Here is an 18,812-nt window from a genome sequence, read left to right as displayed (position 1 = left end):
TTAGGGACTTCTGCTGCATACAAAGACAGGCTCTGGCAGATTGGGTGGATGAGACCAATAGTGGGTCCAATGGTCAAGAAGGCAGTTTCTGCACATGCTGTGGAGAGAAGTGAGGGAAAGATGGGGCTCGTTAACATGGAAAGGTAGCCCTTCTAGGCGAAGGAAAAATCTGATCCTAAACCTCTGCTTCTTTATGGGATATCTTCAGGAGAAGAAAATGTTAAGAAGTAAACCCTACACAGATCCAGAGTGGAGTCCCTAAGATGGTTGGGTGGCACCTTGTACACCTCCTCCCGGCAACTCGTTCAGCCAAGCTGGTGCCAAACGTATTGCTCTGCTTTCCTTTGGACTACATCAGTGAGGCTGAGAGTGGGGTCTTGCCATCTGGGCAGTCTAGGACCTCCGTACACGCTGCCCAGGGTTGCGCCATGAGGAGCTAATGCAGCGGTTTGATTTCATCCCTGGAGGTGCACTCCATTGTCTCTTGAGAGAGACGGATGTAAACAACAGTTATTTAGAATTGTTGAGTACTGCTTTATGTCATGCAGGCCTCAAAGCATTTCCCATTAAAAATATACATCGCAAAAAACAAAATCAATAAAATCTCGTAAAATTCAAAACATATAATAACAGTTTAATTCTATTTAACAACAGCACAAGATAGTGGTAGGGAGAGAGAAAATTAAACTTATCCACAAAAAGCTACTCAAGATTTTCCCTGGCTTTTACTTGCACAGCAACAACAGCAGTGTACTCATGCAACTAATGTCACATCATGTCTAATTTGCAATAACTTTTATTGTTCCTCTGTGGATGACCACCTATCCTGTCATTCTCTTCTCTTCTGCTTTTTGTTAGTAATATTCCAAGTTCTAAGAATGTGTTTCTGTTTTTATTATTTATTTTTATTTATAAAAGTACTTATATACCTCAATTCATAAAAAATGACAGCTGTTTACAACAATTGTACTTTCCATGACAATGTAGGACCATTGTGGGTCAGTCTAACATTTCCTTCTGCAGTAACAAGTATCTATTTGCCTTTTAGGCTCTCTTTCAAAGTTTCCTTTGCCTGGCAGATCAGAGCTGGTATCATCTTGCAGTACAAGCAGCACCAGCGTGTTCCAGAATTACGCATTGGAGGTACAGCATTTCCCCTTTTTAAACAGCTTGTGTTCTATACTAGCAAAAAGGATAGGTTACTTGCTTTCTCAGTTTGGTGTGGAGGAGGTATCCAGATAACAGGTTGTCTCCTCCTTCTGGCTAGAAACAGACAAGGGACCATGGGACCCAGATCTTTTGTTCTACATTTGATTTCCTGAGACTCCTGCCTCATCAAAGAGCTCTCTGCTCTATCCCCACTCATCTCTACTTTACATTTCCCTGCTTAAGTTAGTGTTAGTTCTGATGAAAAGGATGGTTCATATACTTTCTAGTTTGCCCTGTGGAATGGCCATCACTTTAGGGCAGTTTCTAAAATCTAGGTGACCCTTCAGTTCAGAAATGTAGTTTTCTAATATTAATGGAAGATTTTCTGCCGGTTACTGCTAAGGGGACCTTCATTACTTTTTCAAATGAACCTTCAGAAGCCTCATTACTATCCAAATGAGCAATCGTTGATGCCCACTGATAGGCTGTTGATAGAAGAAGCCAGCAAATCAATCTAAAATGTATTTGTCAGCTCTAAAAATAGAGTGATTCAGCTGCTAATTTGTTGACACCGCAGTGCAGCAAAATTCTCATAGCTGCTTTTTCTTCCATTGAAGCAACTAATTAAATTTTCGTGACAGGGAGGGGTGTCCTCAAGGGGATCGGCTGAATGTTGGAGAACTCCGTATTGTGCTCTGGAAAGGTCAAGACTAGATAATTAAATCTCAAAGGGTTTAAAACAGGTGGGGAACCTACAGCCCACAGGCCAGATCTGGCCTGCTGCTTGGTTTCATCTGGCCCATGGGCAAGTATTTAGGAGATTTAAAAACCCTATATACAAATTTGTTCTTCCTCTTTTTCCTTCCATACAGTGGTACCTCAGGTTTAGGACTTAATTCGTTCCGGAGGTCCGTTCTTAACCTGAAACTGTTTTTAACCTGAAGCACCACTTTAGCTAATGGGGCCTCCCGCTGCCGCTGCGCCGCCGGAGCCCGATTTCTGTTCTTATCCTGAAGCACTTTCTGGGTTAGCAGAGTATGTAACCTGAAGTGTATGTAACCCGAGGTACAACTGTATCTTGGTTTGGTATCTGTTATTTAGCATTGGTAAGGATGAGGGAGAGGGAATGAGAGTGAGCAGCGGGTGTTTTATTGACTGATGTGACATCACATACACAATGCTTGCACAGAGCCCAGCTGTTCCTCATCTCCCACCCTCACTTTGACCTACTTCCTTCCTTTGTGCTGGTAGAGACAGAACACTCTATCTGGGTCTACATGTGCCTATGGTGTGTGTGTGTGTGTGTATGTGTATGTGTATGTGTGTGTATGTGTGTGTGTGTGTGTGAGAGAGAGAGAGAGAGAGAGAGAGAGAGAGAGAGAGAAATGGTACATGCAAGTGAATGGTTGGTGTTATTCTTCCTTTCAAGAATGAACCAAACCAATAGAGAAGGGAAGTTCCACACTCCTTTTCACCTTTACACTTCACTGTCTGCCGTGACAGTGGTTCCTGGAGAATATTCCTGAGCCTGGCATATGACCTGCCTAAGAGGCTGCCTGAGCAGCAGCAATCCCTACACTACCATCAGCACCTTGTTCAGATCTTCGCAACACCTCACCTTGTCAAACAAGTCTTGTGTACCTGGCTGAATTGTTAGCATCCTTTACAAGAAATGTGGTGATGATGGTGGTGTTCAGGGGCAGCTGAACATGGTGTAAAATGGTGTGAGCCTCAGTTAGCAGCCATACATTGTAGAGATGGGCCTGTGGCTCTTGTGGGGTGTGGAATTCCAACATCTCCCCCCCCCCGTGAACTTTTTTTGGGGTCTCTTATGGAGTTTCTGCCTAGGAGCCCCAGACTGAAAGACTCCCCAAAAAGTCTCTGTATGCTGAGAGGTCAAGCAGCGTCGGTTTTGTTTTGTTTTTTAATTAACAGAGAATCAAGCTGTGTTGCTACTTGTGGTTCCGTTATGCAGCCAGCTGAAGAGAATGCAGCCCAACATTCTTTGCTTTGAATTAACAAGCCGTGAGAGAGAGAAAAACATCCTGCCTGTCCAACTGAAGTCCCCAGAGGCAAACTGAATTTGGCTCACAGCATGCAAAGAGGTGTCTTTGCCCTCACTTCTCTGCTCATTCCTTTCCCCCCGCCCTTGGGCCAAAGGCCCTTGCAAGGCAGAAGCTTCCACATCCCTGGCTTAAAACAAGGTCACTAACAGAAAGAGGATATGCTGACGGTGGATTAGGTTGCTGATCTCTGAGTACCTTGAATTGAACATCTTCTTGCCTTGCTGGATTCATGTGTTGAAACTGAACTGCTGGTTGTTGTTTTTAGGCCTGCAATCTTTAATTAGCTTAATTAGTAGATTAGACAACTGACGTTTTAATTGGTTTAATTGGTATGAGGGCAGTTTTTGCTCAGGAAGGCTGGGAGTTGAGAGCACATTTACTTATTTGCTCAGCCCCTTTTAGTTCCAGCATGTAAATGTAAGAGCAGATGACAAAGAAATGGTTGAAGTTGCCTTGCAAACAAGTCCACAAGCAAGCATTTTTGTTAGCCAGCCTGCCAGTTCAGCTATAAGACTGCAATTCTGTGCATGCTTAACTTAGAAGTCAGCCACACTGAATTCAGATTTGCTTACCAAAAAAACACATCTGGAATTGGACTGTTTTCATCTCCAGAACCTGAAAAACACTGAAAATTTTACTTGATGTTTCACTGTAACCTATCAGAATGCAACATATTCAAACCCTGTGTACATCTGCATACATGATACATTATTTACTTTCAACTTCAATGAATGAATCTAAAATACCAAAACAAGTCTGACATTTACAAACATTTCCAACTATATTTTAAGATTTCCTTTGGTGGTCAATTTGAAATGGGAATCTCCAGCCCCCCTGAAGTTTTCAGCCAAAGAATAGGATGCAGAGCCGAGAGGCGCTTTCAGCCCAGCTCTAGGTTTTATGAATTCAGTTGGGTTTTTATTGCAGTTTGGTATGACTTGGGATTTCTCTTGCTTCCGGGGGCAAAAGCCACACTGAGGGCTTTAATGAAGTGCTTTCCACAGGTCCTCATCTCAAGCTGTTCACGATGCCATACCTGTGATTGTCTTGTACATGATGAAGAAATCATGGCAGGCTGGACAGCAGATGATTCCAACCTTAACACCACATGCCCTTTCTGCGGAAACCAATTCTTGCCTTCCCTGAACATCGAAATCAGAGATCTACGGGGTCCTGGAAGGTAACTGATTATTTGCCATTGGATTCTTGCTTGCAGTATTTCCAAATGTGTGTTGTCTAATTGCAACATTTTTTTGGTACTTTTTATAGATATTTCCTGAAATCCAGTCCATCTTCAGAGAACATGCAGCTTCCATCATCTTTTTTCAACCATGCAGCAAAGTCCTGCATTTCTGATCCCACATCAGGATTTTCAGCATCTCTAATACCTGCTCAGGATGACTTGCATTCAAATAGGTAAAATCATCACATTTTGACTCACTCAAAGAAAAAAAACACTTGACATGCCTGTGAGCATTTAATAATATTTTAATAAACGCCCACAGGCAAGTCATGGTTGCCCACTCCATCCTGACTGCTCAAAGTGGGTAAGAGGATGCTGACTTCGATGGTCCTTGGCCTGATTCAGCGATAAAAATTAAAACCATAAAGCAACATCAGAAAAGCAACAGTCTACCCATAATACCCATTAGAAAGCCACAGTAAAATCAGCATGAATCATTATGCTAATTTTTATTAATAATCAACAGTGGCACGGTAATAATCTATGCCCATCAGTTAGATAAATTTTAGAAGATACAGGGGAAATGGGGAGGAGGTTCTCATGAAATGGCTCATATACATGAATAAGAAAAACTGTGTGTTCTGGCTTAGTGGCTAGACTGAAGTCTATTTTCTGCCCACCTAAGAACCAGTTAGCAGTATGGCACATTTATCAGACAGCAGGCAAGCAAGTTTATTGAAGGATGGATTCTATGTGCAGTGCGTTAGAACAGCAAATAACAGGACAGTGTTTGACCTTACCTTTTCTTTTTATTGTAGAGTTGTGTGTGAGATTGGGGGGGGGGAGGTATATGTTGATTTTTTAAATGTGTGATTTTAGGTAAAATAAAAAAATACAAATACAAATATTCTTTTGTTGGTAACAGATCCAAAGAGCCTGATAGCACCTGTGCCAGAAGCATTCAGATCCCTCCAAGAAGGCAAAGTGCTGCTGGGACTGAGCACACCAGCCATGCCTTGTCTCGAAGCATGAGTACCTTCAGTCCCCTGGAGGTGGAGGAAACAGAGCATCACAAGCACAGTCACATTGTTCCCACTGGGAGCTTGCCTACCACATTGCAGGGGACAGCTGTGAGTACTTAGGCCTTCTTTCTTGCCTTCCTAACTGGGATATTCAGAGCAATCAAAGATTCTGCAAAGCACAATTGATTTTACCATGTTGGTGCTAGTTGTCCTGCTTAAAATTTACCAAAGGGGGGATAATTGACCAATGGTATAATCCCAGAAGTGTCACACAGAGTTAAACTATGAAGCTTGATCCCACAAGAGGCAGTGATAGTCAGCAATTTGAATGGCTTAGACAAATTCATGGAGGATAAGGCTATCCTATGGCTACTAGCCACCATGTTCTCCCTCCACTGTTGGAGGCAGCATGTCTCTGAATACCAGTTGCTGAGAATCACAAGTGGAATGAGCACTGTTGCACTTGGGTCCTGTTTGTGGGCTTCCCTTTGGGACTTTTGGTTGACCACTGGGAGAACATGATACTGGACTTAAAGGGCATTTGGTCTGATCTGGCAGGCAGGCTCTTATGTTTTAATGATACTCAATAAAACACTAGTCAAACAACAGTGGATGTTAGGAGCATAGGAAGCTTCCTTTTACTAAGTCAGGACATTGATCCATCTAGCTCAATATTGTCTGCACTGACCAGCATTAGTTCTCCAGAGTTTCAGATTGGAATCTTTGCCCAGCCCTATCAGAAGATGCTAGGGATTTAACCTGGGAACTTTATGCACATAAAGCAGTTGCTCTTAACACTGAGCCATGGCCCTTCCCCAAATTAAAGCCCATCGGAGAATAAAAGGCTAGGAAAATGAAAAAGTCTTCTCCTAGCATCTAAAGGACATCAGTGTAAGCGCTAGGATAGGTTCTCAAGAGAGTTGCGACTGAGAAGGCTGCCTCTTCTTACCCACTTTAGTAGCTCCTGAAGAAGAACCTTTAAAGTAGAGCTTAGCTAATCATAAGACCCACTGTGGGTTAGTGGTTAGAGTGTCAGCCTAGAACCTGGGAGACAAGGGTTCAAATCCCCACACAGCCATGAAGCTCATTGGGTGACTTTGGGCCAGTCACAGTCTCTCAGCCTAGCCTACCTCACAGGATTTCTGTGAGGGTAAAATGGATAAGGTGGGGGTGGAGAGGACCATGTATGATGTCACTTTGAGCTCCTCAGAGAAAAGATGGAATGCAAATGTAATAATAAATACAAAAAATGTTTATTTTTATTTCTTTATATATGCAATAGGATCCTTTGGGGTTGGAGTGGCGTTTGCAGAGTCCAGAGCCCATAACTGTACCATACCTGAGTCCTCTTGTTGTATGGAAGGAGCTTGAAAGTTTATTAGAAAATGAAGGGGATCATGTGATAACAGTGCCAGACTTTGTAGACCACCATCCCATCGTGTTCTGGAATCTAGTGTGGTATTTTCGACGCCTGGACTTACCCAGTAACTTACCAGGATTAATACTGTCCTCTGAGCATTGTAATAAAAATTCAAAGGTATGAAAAAATGGCTGTACATTTGTTTTAAGGGCTTCACAAATTATTATAAACCTTGTGCCTTCCGACTGCAGCTCTTCTCTGCTCCTACAGATTCCCACTCCAGGGATTTTGGGACTGTGCATGTGTGTGTTTTGGGGCAGGAAGAGAGATAACTACCAATCTGTTTTAGACCTGTATTGAACAAGTTCTGGGATAGTTTCTGATTCTAGAGATCCTGTTGATATCCTCATAATGAGTACTGAAAGCATGCTGGCTAGATCTCTGAAATTGAAGACTGAGCAGTATTCTGCTCATCCTTGCAGAATGCTTCAAGAATGGAAAATAAGTGCATGTCTAGTCTCTGGACCAGACTAGCTGAGATGCCAATAGCCAGTGCAGGGGACTGGGAGAATAGTAGGTGCCAGGGGACTGTGCATAGTTTTTTGTTTTTCGTTTTACCCCTCCTCCACTGTGTTTCAAATCTGGATCGAAGAGTCTGCTCCTTGCACCGGGGAAAAAAGTTCAATTTGTGACAATGGCACAGGAACAGGGGGCCAATCCAAATCCATACCACTGCAGGGAACAAAGAGCGAAAAACCCCATTATACCTTCCCTCACAGGCTAGGGTGTCAATCCTGTTTACTTCTTTGCCTTTAGCCATACCTACTTTCACCTCTGGCCAGGGTATTCATAACTCTTCAATGGGGCCGTAGCAGAGAAGAAGCTTACAGTTCTATAGCCGAAAGTCAGAATTGTTATCCTTCTTTCCCACTGTGTGTGTGGCATCAAGGAAGTTTGATGCTGTTCTGAAATTTCCTGCTATTATCTTCAGTCTTGTCTTTTGTGTTATTATTGCTCAGATTCCCAGGAACTGCATCTTAGAGGACAGCAAGTATGTTCTAATTCAGATGCTGTGGGACAACATGAAATTGCATAAGGATCCAGGGCAGCCTCTCTATATTCTGTGGAATGCACAGAGTAAGTGATGACCGGCATGCAGCCTGGAAGCTGCTGTGTGCTGTTTTTAGAACAAATTCTTCACTACGAACACCAGTAACTTAAGCTGATAAGCAATGGGGATTTTGATTGTGCTAATCTGTTTGTCTTGCAGGTCAAAACCAAACACTTGTGTTTGAGAGTGAGTGTTACATTCTGTACTGTTCGGGTTGCTTTTTTTTAATTTTAATTTTTATTTTAAATCCCCTTTTTAGTGTGTATGTGTGTATATTTTATACAGTAACTTTTTGGCTTACAGTGTACTGCCTTAGCACAAATTTATTTTCCAGCCTTTTTTCCATTCAATTGTTAAATTCCTATCCTTTTTTTAAAAAGATGAACCATTGGAGTTGTGTTGGTGATTTGCCTCATAGGCAGAGGTGGCTGGTCCATTAAGACAAATGGAGACACTGCCCCATCACCCTCTGCCAGACCCAGCTAGCCTTCCCATCTACCTGCCTTATATCCAGCTTAGGAGGTGGCTCTGGCTGCCAGCTTCCTCCTCCACCTTAGTCTCAGTGCTGTCATTGTGGCCCTCTGCAGGGAAGAAGATGCAAGCTAAACTAGCATCTCTTAGCTCCACCTGTCATTGGTTCTGCATCTCCTGCTTCTCTGCCTTCCTCCCCACCTGTCTCAATGGACACCAGCCACCACTACTTGCAGGGTCACCTGAGTAAAACTTTGCATTGGTCTCAATGCTTGTTTTTGAATTGGCTTTTAATACCCATTTGGTTGCAACTCTTATATGCTATTGGCCAGAACTTCCCTTTTATGGCTTGCTTTTTTGTGCTTTATTTTTGTACTCCCTTTATCCTGATTCTGTCTTTATATGACAAGTGTTTTTTTGCAGAGCCAACTTAAAAGGTATCCTTGTTTTTACCTTTCAGCTGTTATTCCCCCTACCCCGTCACTGCTATTTTTCATTTCCTTCTTAAATATTCCTTTTTATTCCTTCTCCCCAGCACAAAATTACCCAATGGTTCGCTTACTGCAGAACGATGACAGCTCATTTAACCAGGAGCTCTTAAGAAGCATGGTGAAGAGTATTAAGATGAATGATGTCTATGGGCCAATGAGCCAGATCCTAGAGAGACTGAACAAATGGCCACAGATGAAAAGGCAAAGGTAAATGAGCACAGTTAAAAAGAAGCCTATAGTATCATGTTGTAAGAGGAGGAAGTCATTCATCCCCTTGAGAGTATCAACGCTTTGATGTTCTGCATCTTGAAGAAGGATGCCTCTTGATAGGATGCCTTATGGGCTGTAACATCATTTCGTGCTATGTGTTTGATAACTGAATGCTTCTTTAGAACAAACACTCTGCACTCTTTCTTGTAGAGGTGGTGGCAGTTATTATTTCACAGTGTTCACTGGAACGTAATCACCCACCCACCCACAAAAAAAAGGCTTGCAGTATTTTTAAAAGAAAATGTTTTAAATGCATATCCAGTCCTGTGGGCTTTCCAGTGGTCTCCCAACCAAATCATGTCCATATCTGATAAGATTCAACAATGCTGCAGCTCCAGGTGATCCCAGACCAATTCACCGGACTCCTTGAACCTATGCCCTCAGTCCAAGCAGCCACAGTGCTCTGTGCTTGTGTGTATCTTATTTGGCAAAGCAGCAATGAGGATCACAAATGCACTATTAAACATCAAGGCTTTCTCACTCAGTGGAGGGTGGCAGTCAGAGTGGTTCATCTCATTTGTTATGGGGGAAGGGCCATAAAAATGATTCAGACAGGGACTCTCCCCCTCACATCCTGGCTGCTTCAAAGAGACAAGGTGTGTCAGAGCTTCTGCTCCACTTTCTTTGGATGTAGGTAGCTGGAATAGGAAGCAAGTTGGACCAGCTTTGCATTTTGATCATGCCTACTGCACTGTGCTCTCCTAAGTGGGTCACAATGCAAAACCACCATGGCTCACAAAAAAATGTGGAAACATAGCAAAGTGGCGCCCTTCGCTCAACCCCAGAGGCAAAAAACAGAACAAAGGGAAGCAATGTCAGGCATTACAAAACAGTGTTTATGTAGAGCCCAGGCAATTTTGGAGAAAAAATCTCTTTCTCAAGGGTACTGCAAAAGCATGTACTTAACGTGATTGCAGCTTCTGCAGATCACCTGACATAGATACAGGGTGAGTCCTTTAAAACAGGCCCCGTGGATACAGAGTACACATGTTCCACAGGGCCTCTTTTAAAAGACTCACCCTGTAGATAGATGGATAGATAGATAGATAGATAGATGATAAATAGAGGAGCAAGCTTGTTTATCAGGCTCTGGGAGTCTTCTCAAGAGCCTCCCAGAGCCTGTTAAGGCAGAGGGCTTAAAAATTATTTCCATGCCACAAAAATCCTTAACAGAAAGAGCTTTTAAACCCTCCACCCTGCTTGCCAAGCTGAGGGAGACTCCCATGAGATCTCAGGCAGCCCCATTCTCAAAATCTTGGATGGCAGGGACAGTTCCAGGGCTTGTTCTGCCTTTGCATGATTCTGCCTTTGCACGCAGCCTCTGGGAATGTAAACCTTGTGTCAATTGCAGTCCCACTATGTGGTATAAATAAGAAAAAGGGTACCGTACTTTTCGCCCTATAGGACACACTTTTTCCCCTCCAAAAATGAAGGGGAAATGTGTGTGCGTCCTATGGGACGAATGCAGGCTTTCGCTGAAGCCTGGAGAGCGAGAGGAGTCGGTGCGTACCGACCCCTCTCGCTCTCCAGGCTTCAGGAAGCTATCCCCCCAGCCCGGCAAGCTCCCAGAGCGACGCCAAAGCTGCGCACAGCTTCGCCATCGCTCTGGCACCCGTTCTGGGGGCTGGGGTCGGGGGAAGCTCGGGCTTCCCCTGCCCCAGCCCCGCGCTTGGGGGAAAAAAATAATTCCCCCCCTTTATCCCCCCCCCAATCTAGGTGCGTCCTATGGGCCGGTGCGTCCTATAGGGCGAAAAATACGGTAATTAGTACAAAGTAGAACAGCCTTCTCCAGCTTGGTGCCTCCCCCACCCCAGATGTTTTGGAGTAGAGCTTTCATCTGGACCTAACCTCTATGCCCAGGTTGGCAAGGAGAGTAGGGTGCTGTGGCGATCACACAGGGCCCCCGGACGTTTCACGGTCTATTGACCCTGTGCCACCACTGCGGTTGCTTTCTTCGCTGCCACCACCCCGCTTCTCACGGGGACACATGGAGTCCAGACAGTTGTTAACATAAACAAATAATCAAGTTTATTTTTAAGTGCAGGAATAAGTGTATGGTTTTGGTTTATTTTTCTCTTGTCAGTTTCTTAAATCTTAGTTCCTAACAACTTCAAACTGAATTATTCCCAACTATCTATTTAACTCCCTAACAATTCCTCTCACTCTCTCACAATACCACTCGACCAATACCACTGCCTATTCCACCCTCTTCCTTCTCCATCACCCAAGCCTCACCTCCCAACTGACAAACCTCAACTCCCAACTCCCAACCTCAACTGACTTTTCAAAACCTCCCACTCTATCTTTTACTCCCCCCTTGCATTCTCACGGGCCAATCACATCACACCCATTTTAACCCTTTCCTTGACCCATCCTAGGAGGCAAACGCCACAGCCTTCCAATCTCTTTTAACAGTGAGAACTCCCCTTCACCTCATGGTGTGTTTTCTAGACCTGGCAGGGCTATCATCATGACCCAGTTACAAATAATAATAACAATGCAAAAATCACTACTTTTTAATATATGTTGGAGAAGAATGTCCGGATTATATGAAGTATAGTAGGTTCATATAAGATTGTGGTTTTTAAAATAACACTTTCCAATGTATCTTTTTTAGGAGCCTTTATAGAGAAATACTATTTCTCTCTCTTGTTGCGCTTGGAAGGGATAACATTGATATAGGTAAGCCATCAAGTTGTGTTGTGTTGTGCTAAGTGCGCATAAAAATAGTCATTGTAAACTGTTACTTCAAGAGTTAAAAGGATACTTTTTGTTTTAAGGCATCTTTCACAATCCTGTTTAGATGAAGTATAATAATTCAAACCTAGTTGCTTCTTTTCTGTAAAGCCAGACTCGTAAATAGCTATTTGCCTGTGTGCGGTGAAGATCAGCTTCAGGCAAACAAGAGTGGGAATAAGAATGGGTTTATTCCTCTGACTCAGACTATTGATGGTCACTAAAACGTGACCAAGCCATTTTCAAACCAAGGAATATGAAGAGGACTTTTTTTTTAACTAACCAGGGTTTGTTTTAAAACAATAATCTCTTATTCATATTCATTCATAACTCAGGATTAATGAAAACTCAGAGTAAATGCTGCAGAATTTTTTATTCTGAGCTGAAGGTTTTGCTCTGGCTTAATTCTAATGCATGCACCCATGGTTTAGCATTATGTGCAAACCAGCCCAATTTGCAAGCAGCTACTATTTATCTGTTGCTGCCACTAAGTTGGAACACCACTAAGTTGGAAGCACAAGCCATTTGGGGGCCACCCATCAGCTCCCAATTGAGGTTATTGGTTCGTCTTGCTAATCTGGATATAACACATTTTTTTAAAGGAATTGTATGATGAAGTGCTTCAGGCAGGCTCTTTTGTGAAACATGAATGCAAAACTGTTGTCTAAAATGGCATCAGTCTCTTGAGAAAACACACACACACACACACACACACACACACACACACACAGTATTACAGAAAAGAACCAGACACTAATATTAACAATAGTAATAATTCATACATCACAATAGCATATAAAATATATCTGTGTGGTGTACAACCACCTAACATATAAAATCAAACCTTAAAGAAACAGAAATACAGGAATGGGTCATCTGACAAGAAGGTTATAAAAAGAGTAAATCATTTTTATCAGGTTTGCTTCCTGAGTTGGTGCCTAAAGTCAGCCGTGGACAGAGTGCCTTTTTCAGAATCCCCTATCTGAGCAGAGTCCACTGGGAAATCCCCCTGCCCCAAGAAATGAATCGGAGCTGTGCAGAAAACACTCCTAGTTCATAGCTATCCCAAAGCTAAAGCATTTCTGGCACCTGCTCCATTGTTCTGGTATAACCTCCCCCCTCCTGTCGTTACAGATGCTTTTGACAGAGAATACAAAATGGCTTACGACCGCCTTACAGTAAATCAGGTGAAGAGCACCCACAACTGTGATAGGCCTCCAAGTACAGGAGTGATGGAATGTCGAAAGATTTTTGGGGAGCCGTACCTTTAAAAAGAGAAATATTGCACCTAATGAATTGCAGCAGGGTTTGTATGAAGAAACAGAAAAGACTTCAGAAAGACTCTCACCCTTCTCCATTTAAAAAAGCATCTTCAGCTTTGTTTTAAAATTAGGATTTCCAAGGGGGGAAATGTTGCTGGAATGACTTATGAGCCGTGGGCCAGAGTAGGCTGTCTTCGCTGTGGACAGTGTCTGCAAAACATGTAGGGGAGAAAACGGAATGGTCCGTTGCAGAAAGCTTAAGCAGAGATGGACCAAAATCATGTACTGAAAGTTTGCATGAATGAAATAAGCTTTTCAGAACTGTTTACATAGAAAGTTAAAAATGTCACAGAGCTCATACCAGAGTTGTATAATAACAGATTTTAAATTATTTATAGCAAGTTCATATTTTTTTAACTTTTTAAATTACTATAGTGAATCAAGTGATCCTGCTGCAGAAGCAATACTTTTGTCCTCCCTCAGAATATTGCTGTTTATAGCAACTGGTCTTTTTTGCAGATAAAGCCCTTCTCTCTTTCATTTTTTAAAAAGTAGTGTGGAAATATCGATGCTGTTCTCAATTGCAGTGCAGGTTGTAGTATTTCCTGTCCCTCCCCATAAGTGCACACTTAAAAGATTGCAGACTTTAGCTGACAAGTATTTCAAACTTGTATGAAGCTTTCATAAGTTACGTGCATTTGTCACTTTTAAGAATCCGGCATGGTTGGCTGTTGGGGAGCCACTGCTATACAGATAATCCATTGCAAAGCCTGCCATTCAAAGAGCTACTTTAGGCATTCCAATGGGTCATGGGTCAAGATTTGCCCTGTAGGGTTGTGGACCTTTCCTCATCAAAATAACAAGCTTTGCACCAGAGGTTGGGAACCCTTTTCAGTCTGAGAGTCACATTTCCTCATGGAAAACCTCCCAGGTGTTGGGCCAGGCCAGAGTCAAAATTGGACAAGGGATGTGACTCTTACCATAGTACAATAGGCTACATTCCAGCTATCCAAAACTCCGAGGTTTTGAAACACATAGCCCCACACCCTGCCCACCTCTCCATCCAGGCAAGCAGGAGGAATTGTCACAATTCTTTTTTTTCCCCCTGGCAATTCACTGCTTGCATTTAATTAATATTTGAAGATGCGGTTTTGAAACACATAGCCCCACACCCTGCCCACCTCTCCATCCAGGCAAGCAGGAGGAATTGTCACAATTCTTTTTTTTTTTCCCCTGGCAATTCACTGCTTGCATTTATTTAATATTTGAAGATGCCCTCTTCAAAGCACCACACTTCGAACAAGTACCTCTTCCTGGGGAAACACATAGCCCCACACCCTGCCCACCTCTCCATCCAGGCAAGCAGGAGGAATTGTCACAATTCATGTTTTCTGGGCTTGAACACATTGTACAGGGCAAATGATAGTAATACTAGGGCCGCTAAATTCATAATGGAAGCTAATCCCATTGTACTGAGCCATAAAAAATTTCTCTTGGGAGGGTTGGATATATATGTTTGAGATCTTCACAATGCCATAAGGTTTGCCGTTGCTAGAAGAGTGTTTCCAAAAGCAGACTTTAGAGATCCTCTTGGCAGCTTCCAATCTGAGCTAGTGTTGTTATTCAAGGCGGGCAAGCTCTTGTTCCACAGTGGCGGCTTTCCAGGGGTTTTAGTCTGTTGGTTGCTTCAAGATTCATAGGCAGAAGCCCTGGCCACCTGACACCCATTTGGCATCTGGGACATAGACAGGTGGCTGCTCTTCATCAGAAAGGCCCTTGCTCCCGCGAGCGGAATCCGCCATCTTGAAGCAACTCGGAATTATCACAATTCAAGGACACATTTCAGCCATACAAAAGCACCTGAGAGGGCACAGATCCGAGTCGGTGAGGGAGTGGGCCCAGGTGGAATTCCAAGGGCCCAGGGCTATGATGTTCCCTACTTCTGCCCTATACCATATCAAAATCCATGGACATAGCTAGGGGGGGACAGGGGGCAGTTGCCCCCCCCCCGTCAATAAAAATACACAGCTAACTGAGCTTCTCCCCCCACCAAAAAAGCCAAAAATCCTGGCTACACCCATTTCACAATCTGCTTTCAAAAGTCCCTGCAGTTTCCAAAGTGGTGTGTCATGTATTTCTGCTTCCATGGGCTGCTGCCTAAGAAGGACAAACCCAAAGCACCTCTGGGCACATGGGAATGGGGGAATGGTGCTTTGGATCCCAGCCAAAGTGTATGGCAAGTTGCTTGGGGAAAATGCTTATATACAAACTGAAGGAAAGAACTGTATAATCTGTGTTCCAAAATGGAATTTAGGACAAGCTTGTCCAAACAGAAAATTTGGGTGCAATAGGATCATGTGGGTTGGGGAAGAGAATGTAATCTACTTTGAGATAAGATGTGTATCAGATATATTAGATATCATTGCTTGTTTGCTAATATGCAAACATCATAGCAACTTCTTATTTTTTGTTGCATGGCTTCACACTGCTTGTGTTTCAAACCCAGATACTTTAAAATTTTGAGAACTGGAGAACATTATAGTGTCTTCTCTAATTTGCACATACATGTAGAGTTCCTTGTTTACAGGAAGATGTGCTGCCTATTCTGTCACCTCCTCCTGGTTTTTCTCCAGCTAATAGGTTTGGTTGGAGGCAGTGTCCTTCTGAATACCAGTTGCAGGAAACCACAGGAGGGAAAAGAGCTCTTGTGCTCAGGTCCTGCTTGCAGGTTTCTCACAGGCATCTGGTTGGCCACTGTGAGAACAGGATGCTGGACTAGATGGGCCATCTGCCTGATCCAGCAGGCTCTTCTTATGTTCTTAGTATGCTAATAGTCATTTTGCATGGGGATTATTAACCTATGCCTTAGCAACTTGGTCTTAGACCTGAATCCAAAGAGCTACTTCAGGCATTTTGAATTTTTCTTTGTCTTTGAACAGCAGGTCCCTTTTGCCATGTCTCAAACTGTTTTTGAATCTGCTCCTGGATTCAGACAGCATGTGGGCCTGCTGCTTAAAAAACATTTAAGGCTGAAGCTTCTTTGGGTGTGTTGAAAGTGTAGTCTCTAAGGACACAATGAACTAGGAATTTCTCTTGCATAAGTCCCCCCTGCATCCTCTTGCATAGCTTCCATTCAATTCTGCGGGCTTGCATAGGAGAATTTCCTTGTGCATTTCCACACATCAGTACTCACCTTGCAATTACAGGCAAACACAGGTAACTTTAAGAGAATGTCATCTCCATGAATTTTGTGACAAAGCTATGCCTCCTGATATAGTGGGTATAGAACTTTGGAAGCCACATTGCTAAGTACCTAGTAACGTGGGTGGGTGTTAATTTCTGTGTACAGTATCTGTGCTATGTTGTATTCACACAGTTATGTTGTGTAAGGAAAAGATGTGCACTGTGGTTGCCACAAATGTAAATAAGTCATTTGGTATTTGTATTGTGTAGAAGAAAGTAGAGTGCTAGTCAGCCTTTGAACTACAACTTCTTGCTTCTGTTAGCTGTGTAAAAGCCACTATTTTATAGCACTTTAGAGCTATGATGGAGAGCTTCTTCCTGAGCTCTGTCTGGTGTTTCTAGGGATACCAAGAAAGTGACAAATCAGATTCACTCATATATGGTATGTATAACCTGTTTGGGGGAATATGGTCTCACAAGGGTGTGTGTATGTGTGGGTGTGTCTACTGCTGTCTTAACATCAAAGTTTCAATTAACGTGACCGATAATTTTCCAGTTGCAGCACTTCCTAACAGCATAAGTGTGTATATACTAAAATCAAGCCCTCTAGGCTGATGTGTTAGCTTGGTAAGAGAGAAGGATAGAGAGGGACATTGTCCTATTAACATGTTTGGCCAGAATTCATGGAATTACTTCAAACATGCTCAGTAGCTTGTGCACACCCAAAATATGTTTCAGCGCCCCCCTTTTAAATGGCTGATCCCCATTCTTATCACAAATTGTGATAAGCGAAAATCATCACCATGCATCTCTCTAGTGAAAACCATCACCGCGGACACAAAATTAAATCTGCTATGTCTGTGGTGGCCCATACATTCACTTAAAAACAAACATGGATTGAGTTTACATTTTTAATCTTTGTTATTGAAAGGCAGTTTTGAAATCTTTTTCCTTCTGTTTATAGTGAGTTGTCCTAATACTTAGGAACAGTTCTGTGTTTCCTACTGGTAATATAACAAAGCCTTTTATCCTTATGGTTCATGGTATCTGAAACATATTTGAGGCTTTTAAGTGCTTATTTTCTTCCTTTTTACTGTGTTCATAATCCTTGTAATGTTAGGTTTGCTCTTTGTACAGAAATGGATTTATCAAGTAGATGACTTTAGTATTTCAATAGGAAATGCTTTATCCCAAAGACAGAAAATGGATATTCATTACATGTAAATGTGTGTATATATGGCATTATAAAGCAGGAGGTACAGCTGGTGGATTAATTTGCTAAAGAGCACTTTTACAAATGAATGGCTGTAGATTTGTACATATGTAATGTTTACATTTTATTTACCAACAAAGAATATCAGTTTTAAGTGTTTATTTTTGTTCTGAATTTGTAGGTCAATTTTAAGGTGTAAATTTCCATGTTCACAATGGAAAAAGCTGTGTTTTCCCCCATGAAATGTCCTAGAAAAATGATTCTATTTAAAATTTTACAATGGCTCAATAAATAAAAGTGAACATGATCTTTGTGCTCATTCTTTTGTCTTACATTTATATTGAGGACAAGTAGTTGCAATGTTTCTCCATCATTTCCAGGATTCATAAGACTTCAGTAACCCTAATAGCAGTTTCCAGAGGGAGGTTCAGTGTCTTGCAGCGAAAATCAGAGTCTCGTGACACCTGAAAGCCTAAGAAACTTAGAGTAAGCACAAGCTTACTATAGCATAAACTTAGTATAGACCACAAATGCCTTATGTCAGAAATTTGTTAGTATTTAAAGTTCCACAAGTCTCTTAATATCAGTGGATTTTTTTTATAAATATAGAAACTCATATTTGCAGCCTGAAAATGTCCTTTATTACACTGAAACTTGTGTGGGACTCCTTTGTGAATTGCATGTCACTAAGGCAGCTTCATGTACCGCAAGTATTTTTAAAAGCTTTAGTACCAGCAACATAATCGGATTATATTCAGTGTCTTAAAATATTCAGTAGCAAATATCAGAAGGGCAACTTGCACACCCCAACATTTCCTAGTTGAAAATAGGGCCTGCCTTTAACACCCTGTATTCTCTTGCCAAGCACCACATAAAACTTACATTTTTCTGAAGTCACTACTCTGCCTGCTCCATTTATTTAAAAATTAGGTTTGTTTTCCCCACTTAAGAGCAGGCTTATGCTCAAGGAACTAGCACTGCACTGAGGCCACCAAAGCCTCAGGCAACAGCAAAGGATTCAGAAGTACAGTGGTACCTCAGGTTAAGTACTTAATTCGTTCCGGAGGTCCGTACTTAACCTGAAACTGTTCTTAACCTGAAGCACCACTTTAGCTAATGGGGCCTCCTCCTGCCGAAGCGCCACCGGAGCACAATTTCTGTTCTCATCCTGAAGCAAAGTTCTTAACCTGAAGCACTTTTTCTGGATTAGCGGAGTCTGTAACCTGAAGCGTATGTAACCTGAAGCATATGTAACCTGAGGGTACCACTGTACCCGCAAGTAACCCCTCTGAATG

At 42.4% G+C, this 18,812-nt stretch overlaps 1 protein-coding gene across 2 annotated transcripts in view; it reads left to right on the top strand.

Annotated features, from left to right (window-relative positions):
* The window catches only part of DENND4A (DENN domain containing 4A), a 63,792-nt gene extending 45,968 nt beyond the window's left edge, over positions 1 to 17,824 (top strand). For both annotated transcript variants that reach the window (XM_081838642.1, XM_081838643.1), the window contains exons 23-31: positions 1,049 to 1,143; positions 4,220 to 4,395; positions 4,485 to 4,631; positions 5,324 to 5,528; positions 6,703 to 6,957; positions 7,800 to 7,917; positions 8,898 to 9,060; positions 11,741 to 11,805; positions 12,994 to 17,824. In XM_081838642.1, coding sequence (XP_081694768.1) covers positions 1,049 to 1,143; positions 4,220 to 4,395; positions 4,485 to 4,631; positions 5,324 to 5,528; positions 6,703 to 6,957; positions 7,800 to 7,917; positions 8,898 to 9,060; positions 11,741 to 11,805; positions 12,994 to 13,130 — 1,361 coding nt within the window. In that variant the 3' untranslated portion in view covers positions 13,131 to 17,824. The remainder of the gene's footprint in view (positions 1 to 1,048; positions 1,144 to 4,219; positions 4,396 to 4,484; positions 4,632 to 5,323; positions 5,529 to 6,702; positions 6,958 to 7,799; positions 7,918 to 8,897; positions 9,061 to 11,740; positions 11,806 to 12,993) is intronic.
* Positions 17,825 to 18,812: the final 988 nt, after the last annotated feature.

The sequence above is a fragment of the Podarcis erhardii genome, assembly GCF_964252035.2.
Source record: "Podarcis erhardii genome assembly, chromosome: 14".
In the NCBI taxonomy this organism is placed as follows: domain Eukaryota; kingdom Metazoa; phylum Chordata; class Lepidosauria; order Squamata; family Lacertidae; genus Podarcis; species Podarcis erhardii.
Note: the sequence above shows the minus strand (reverse complement) of the source record. Positions and strands in the feature narration are given on the sequence as shown.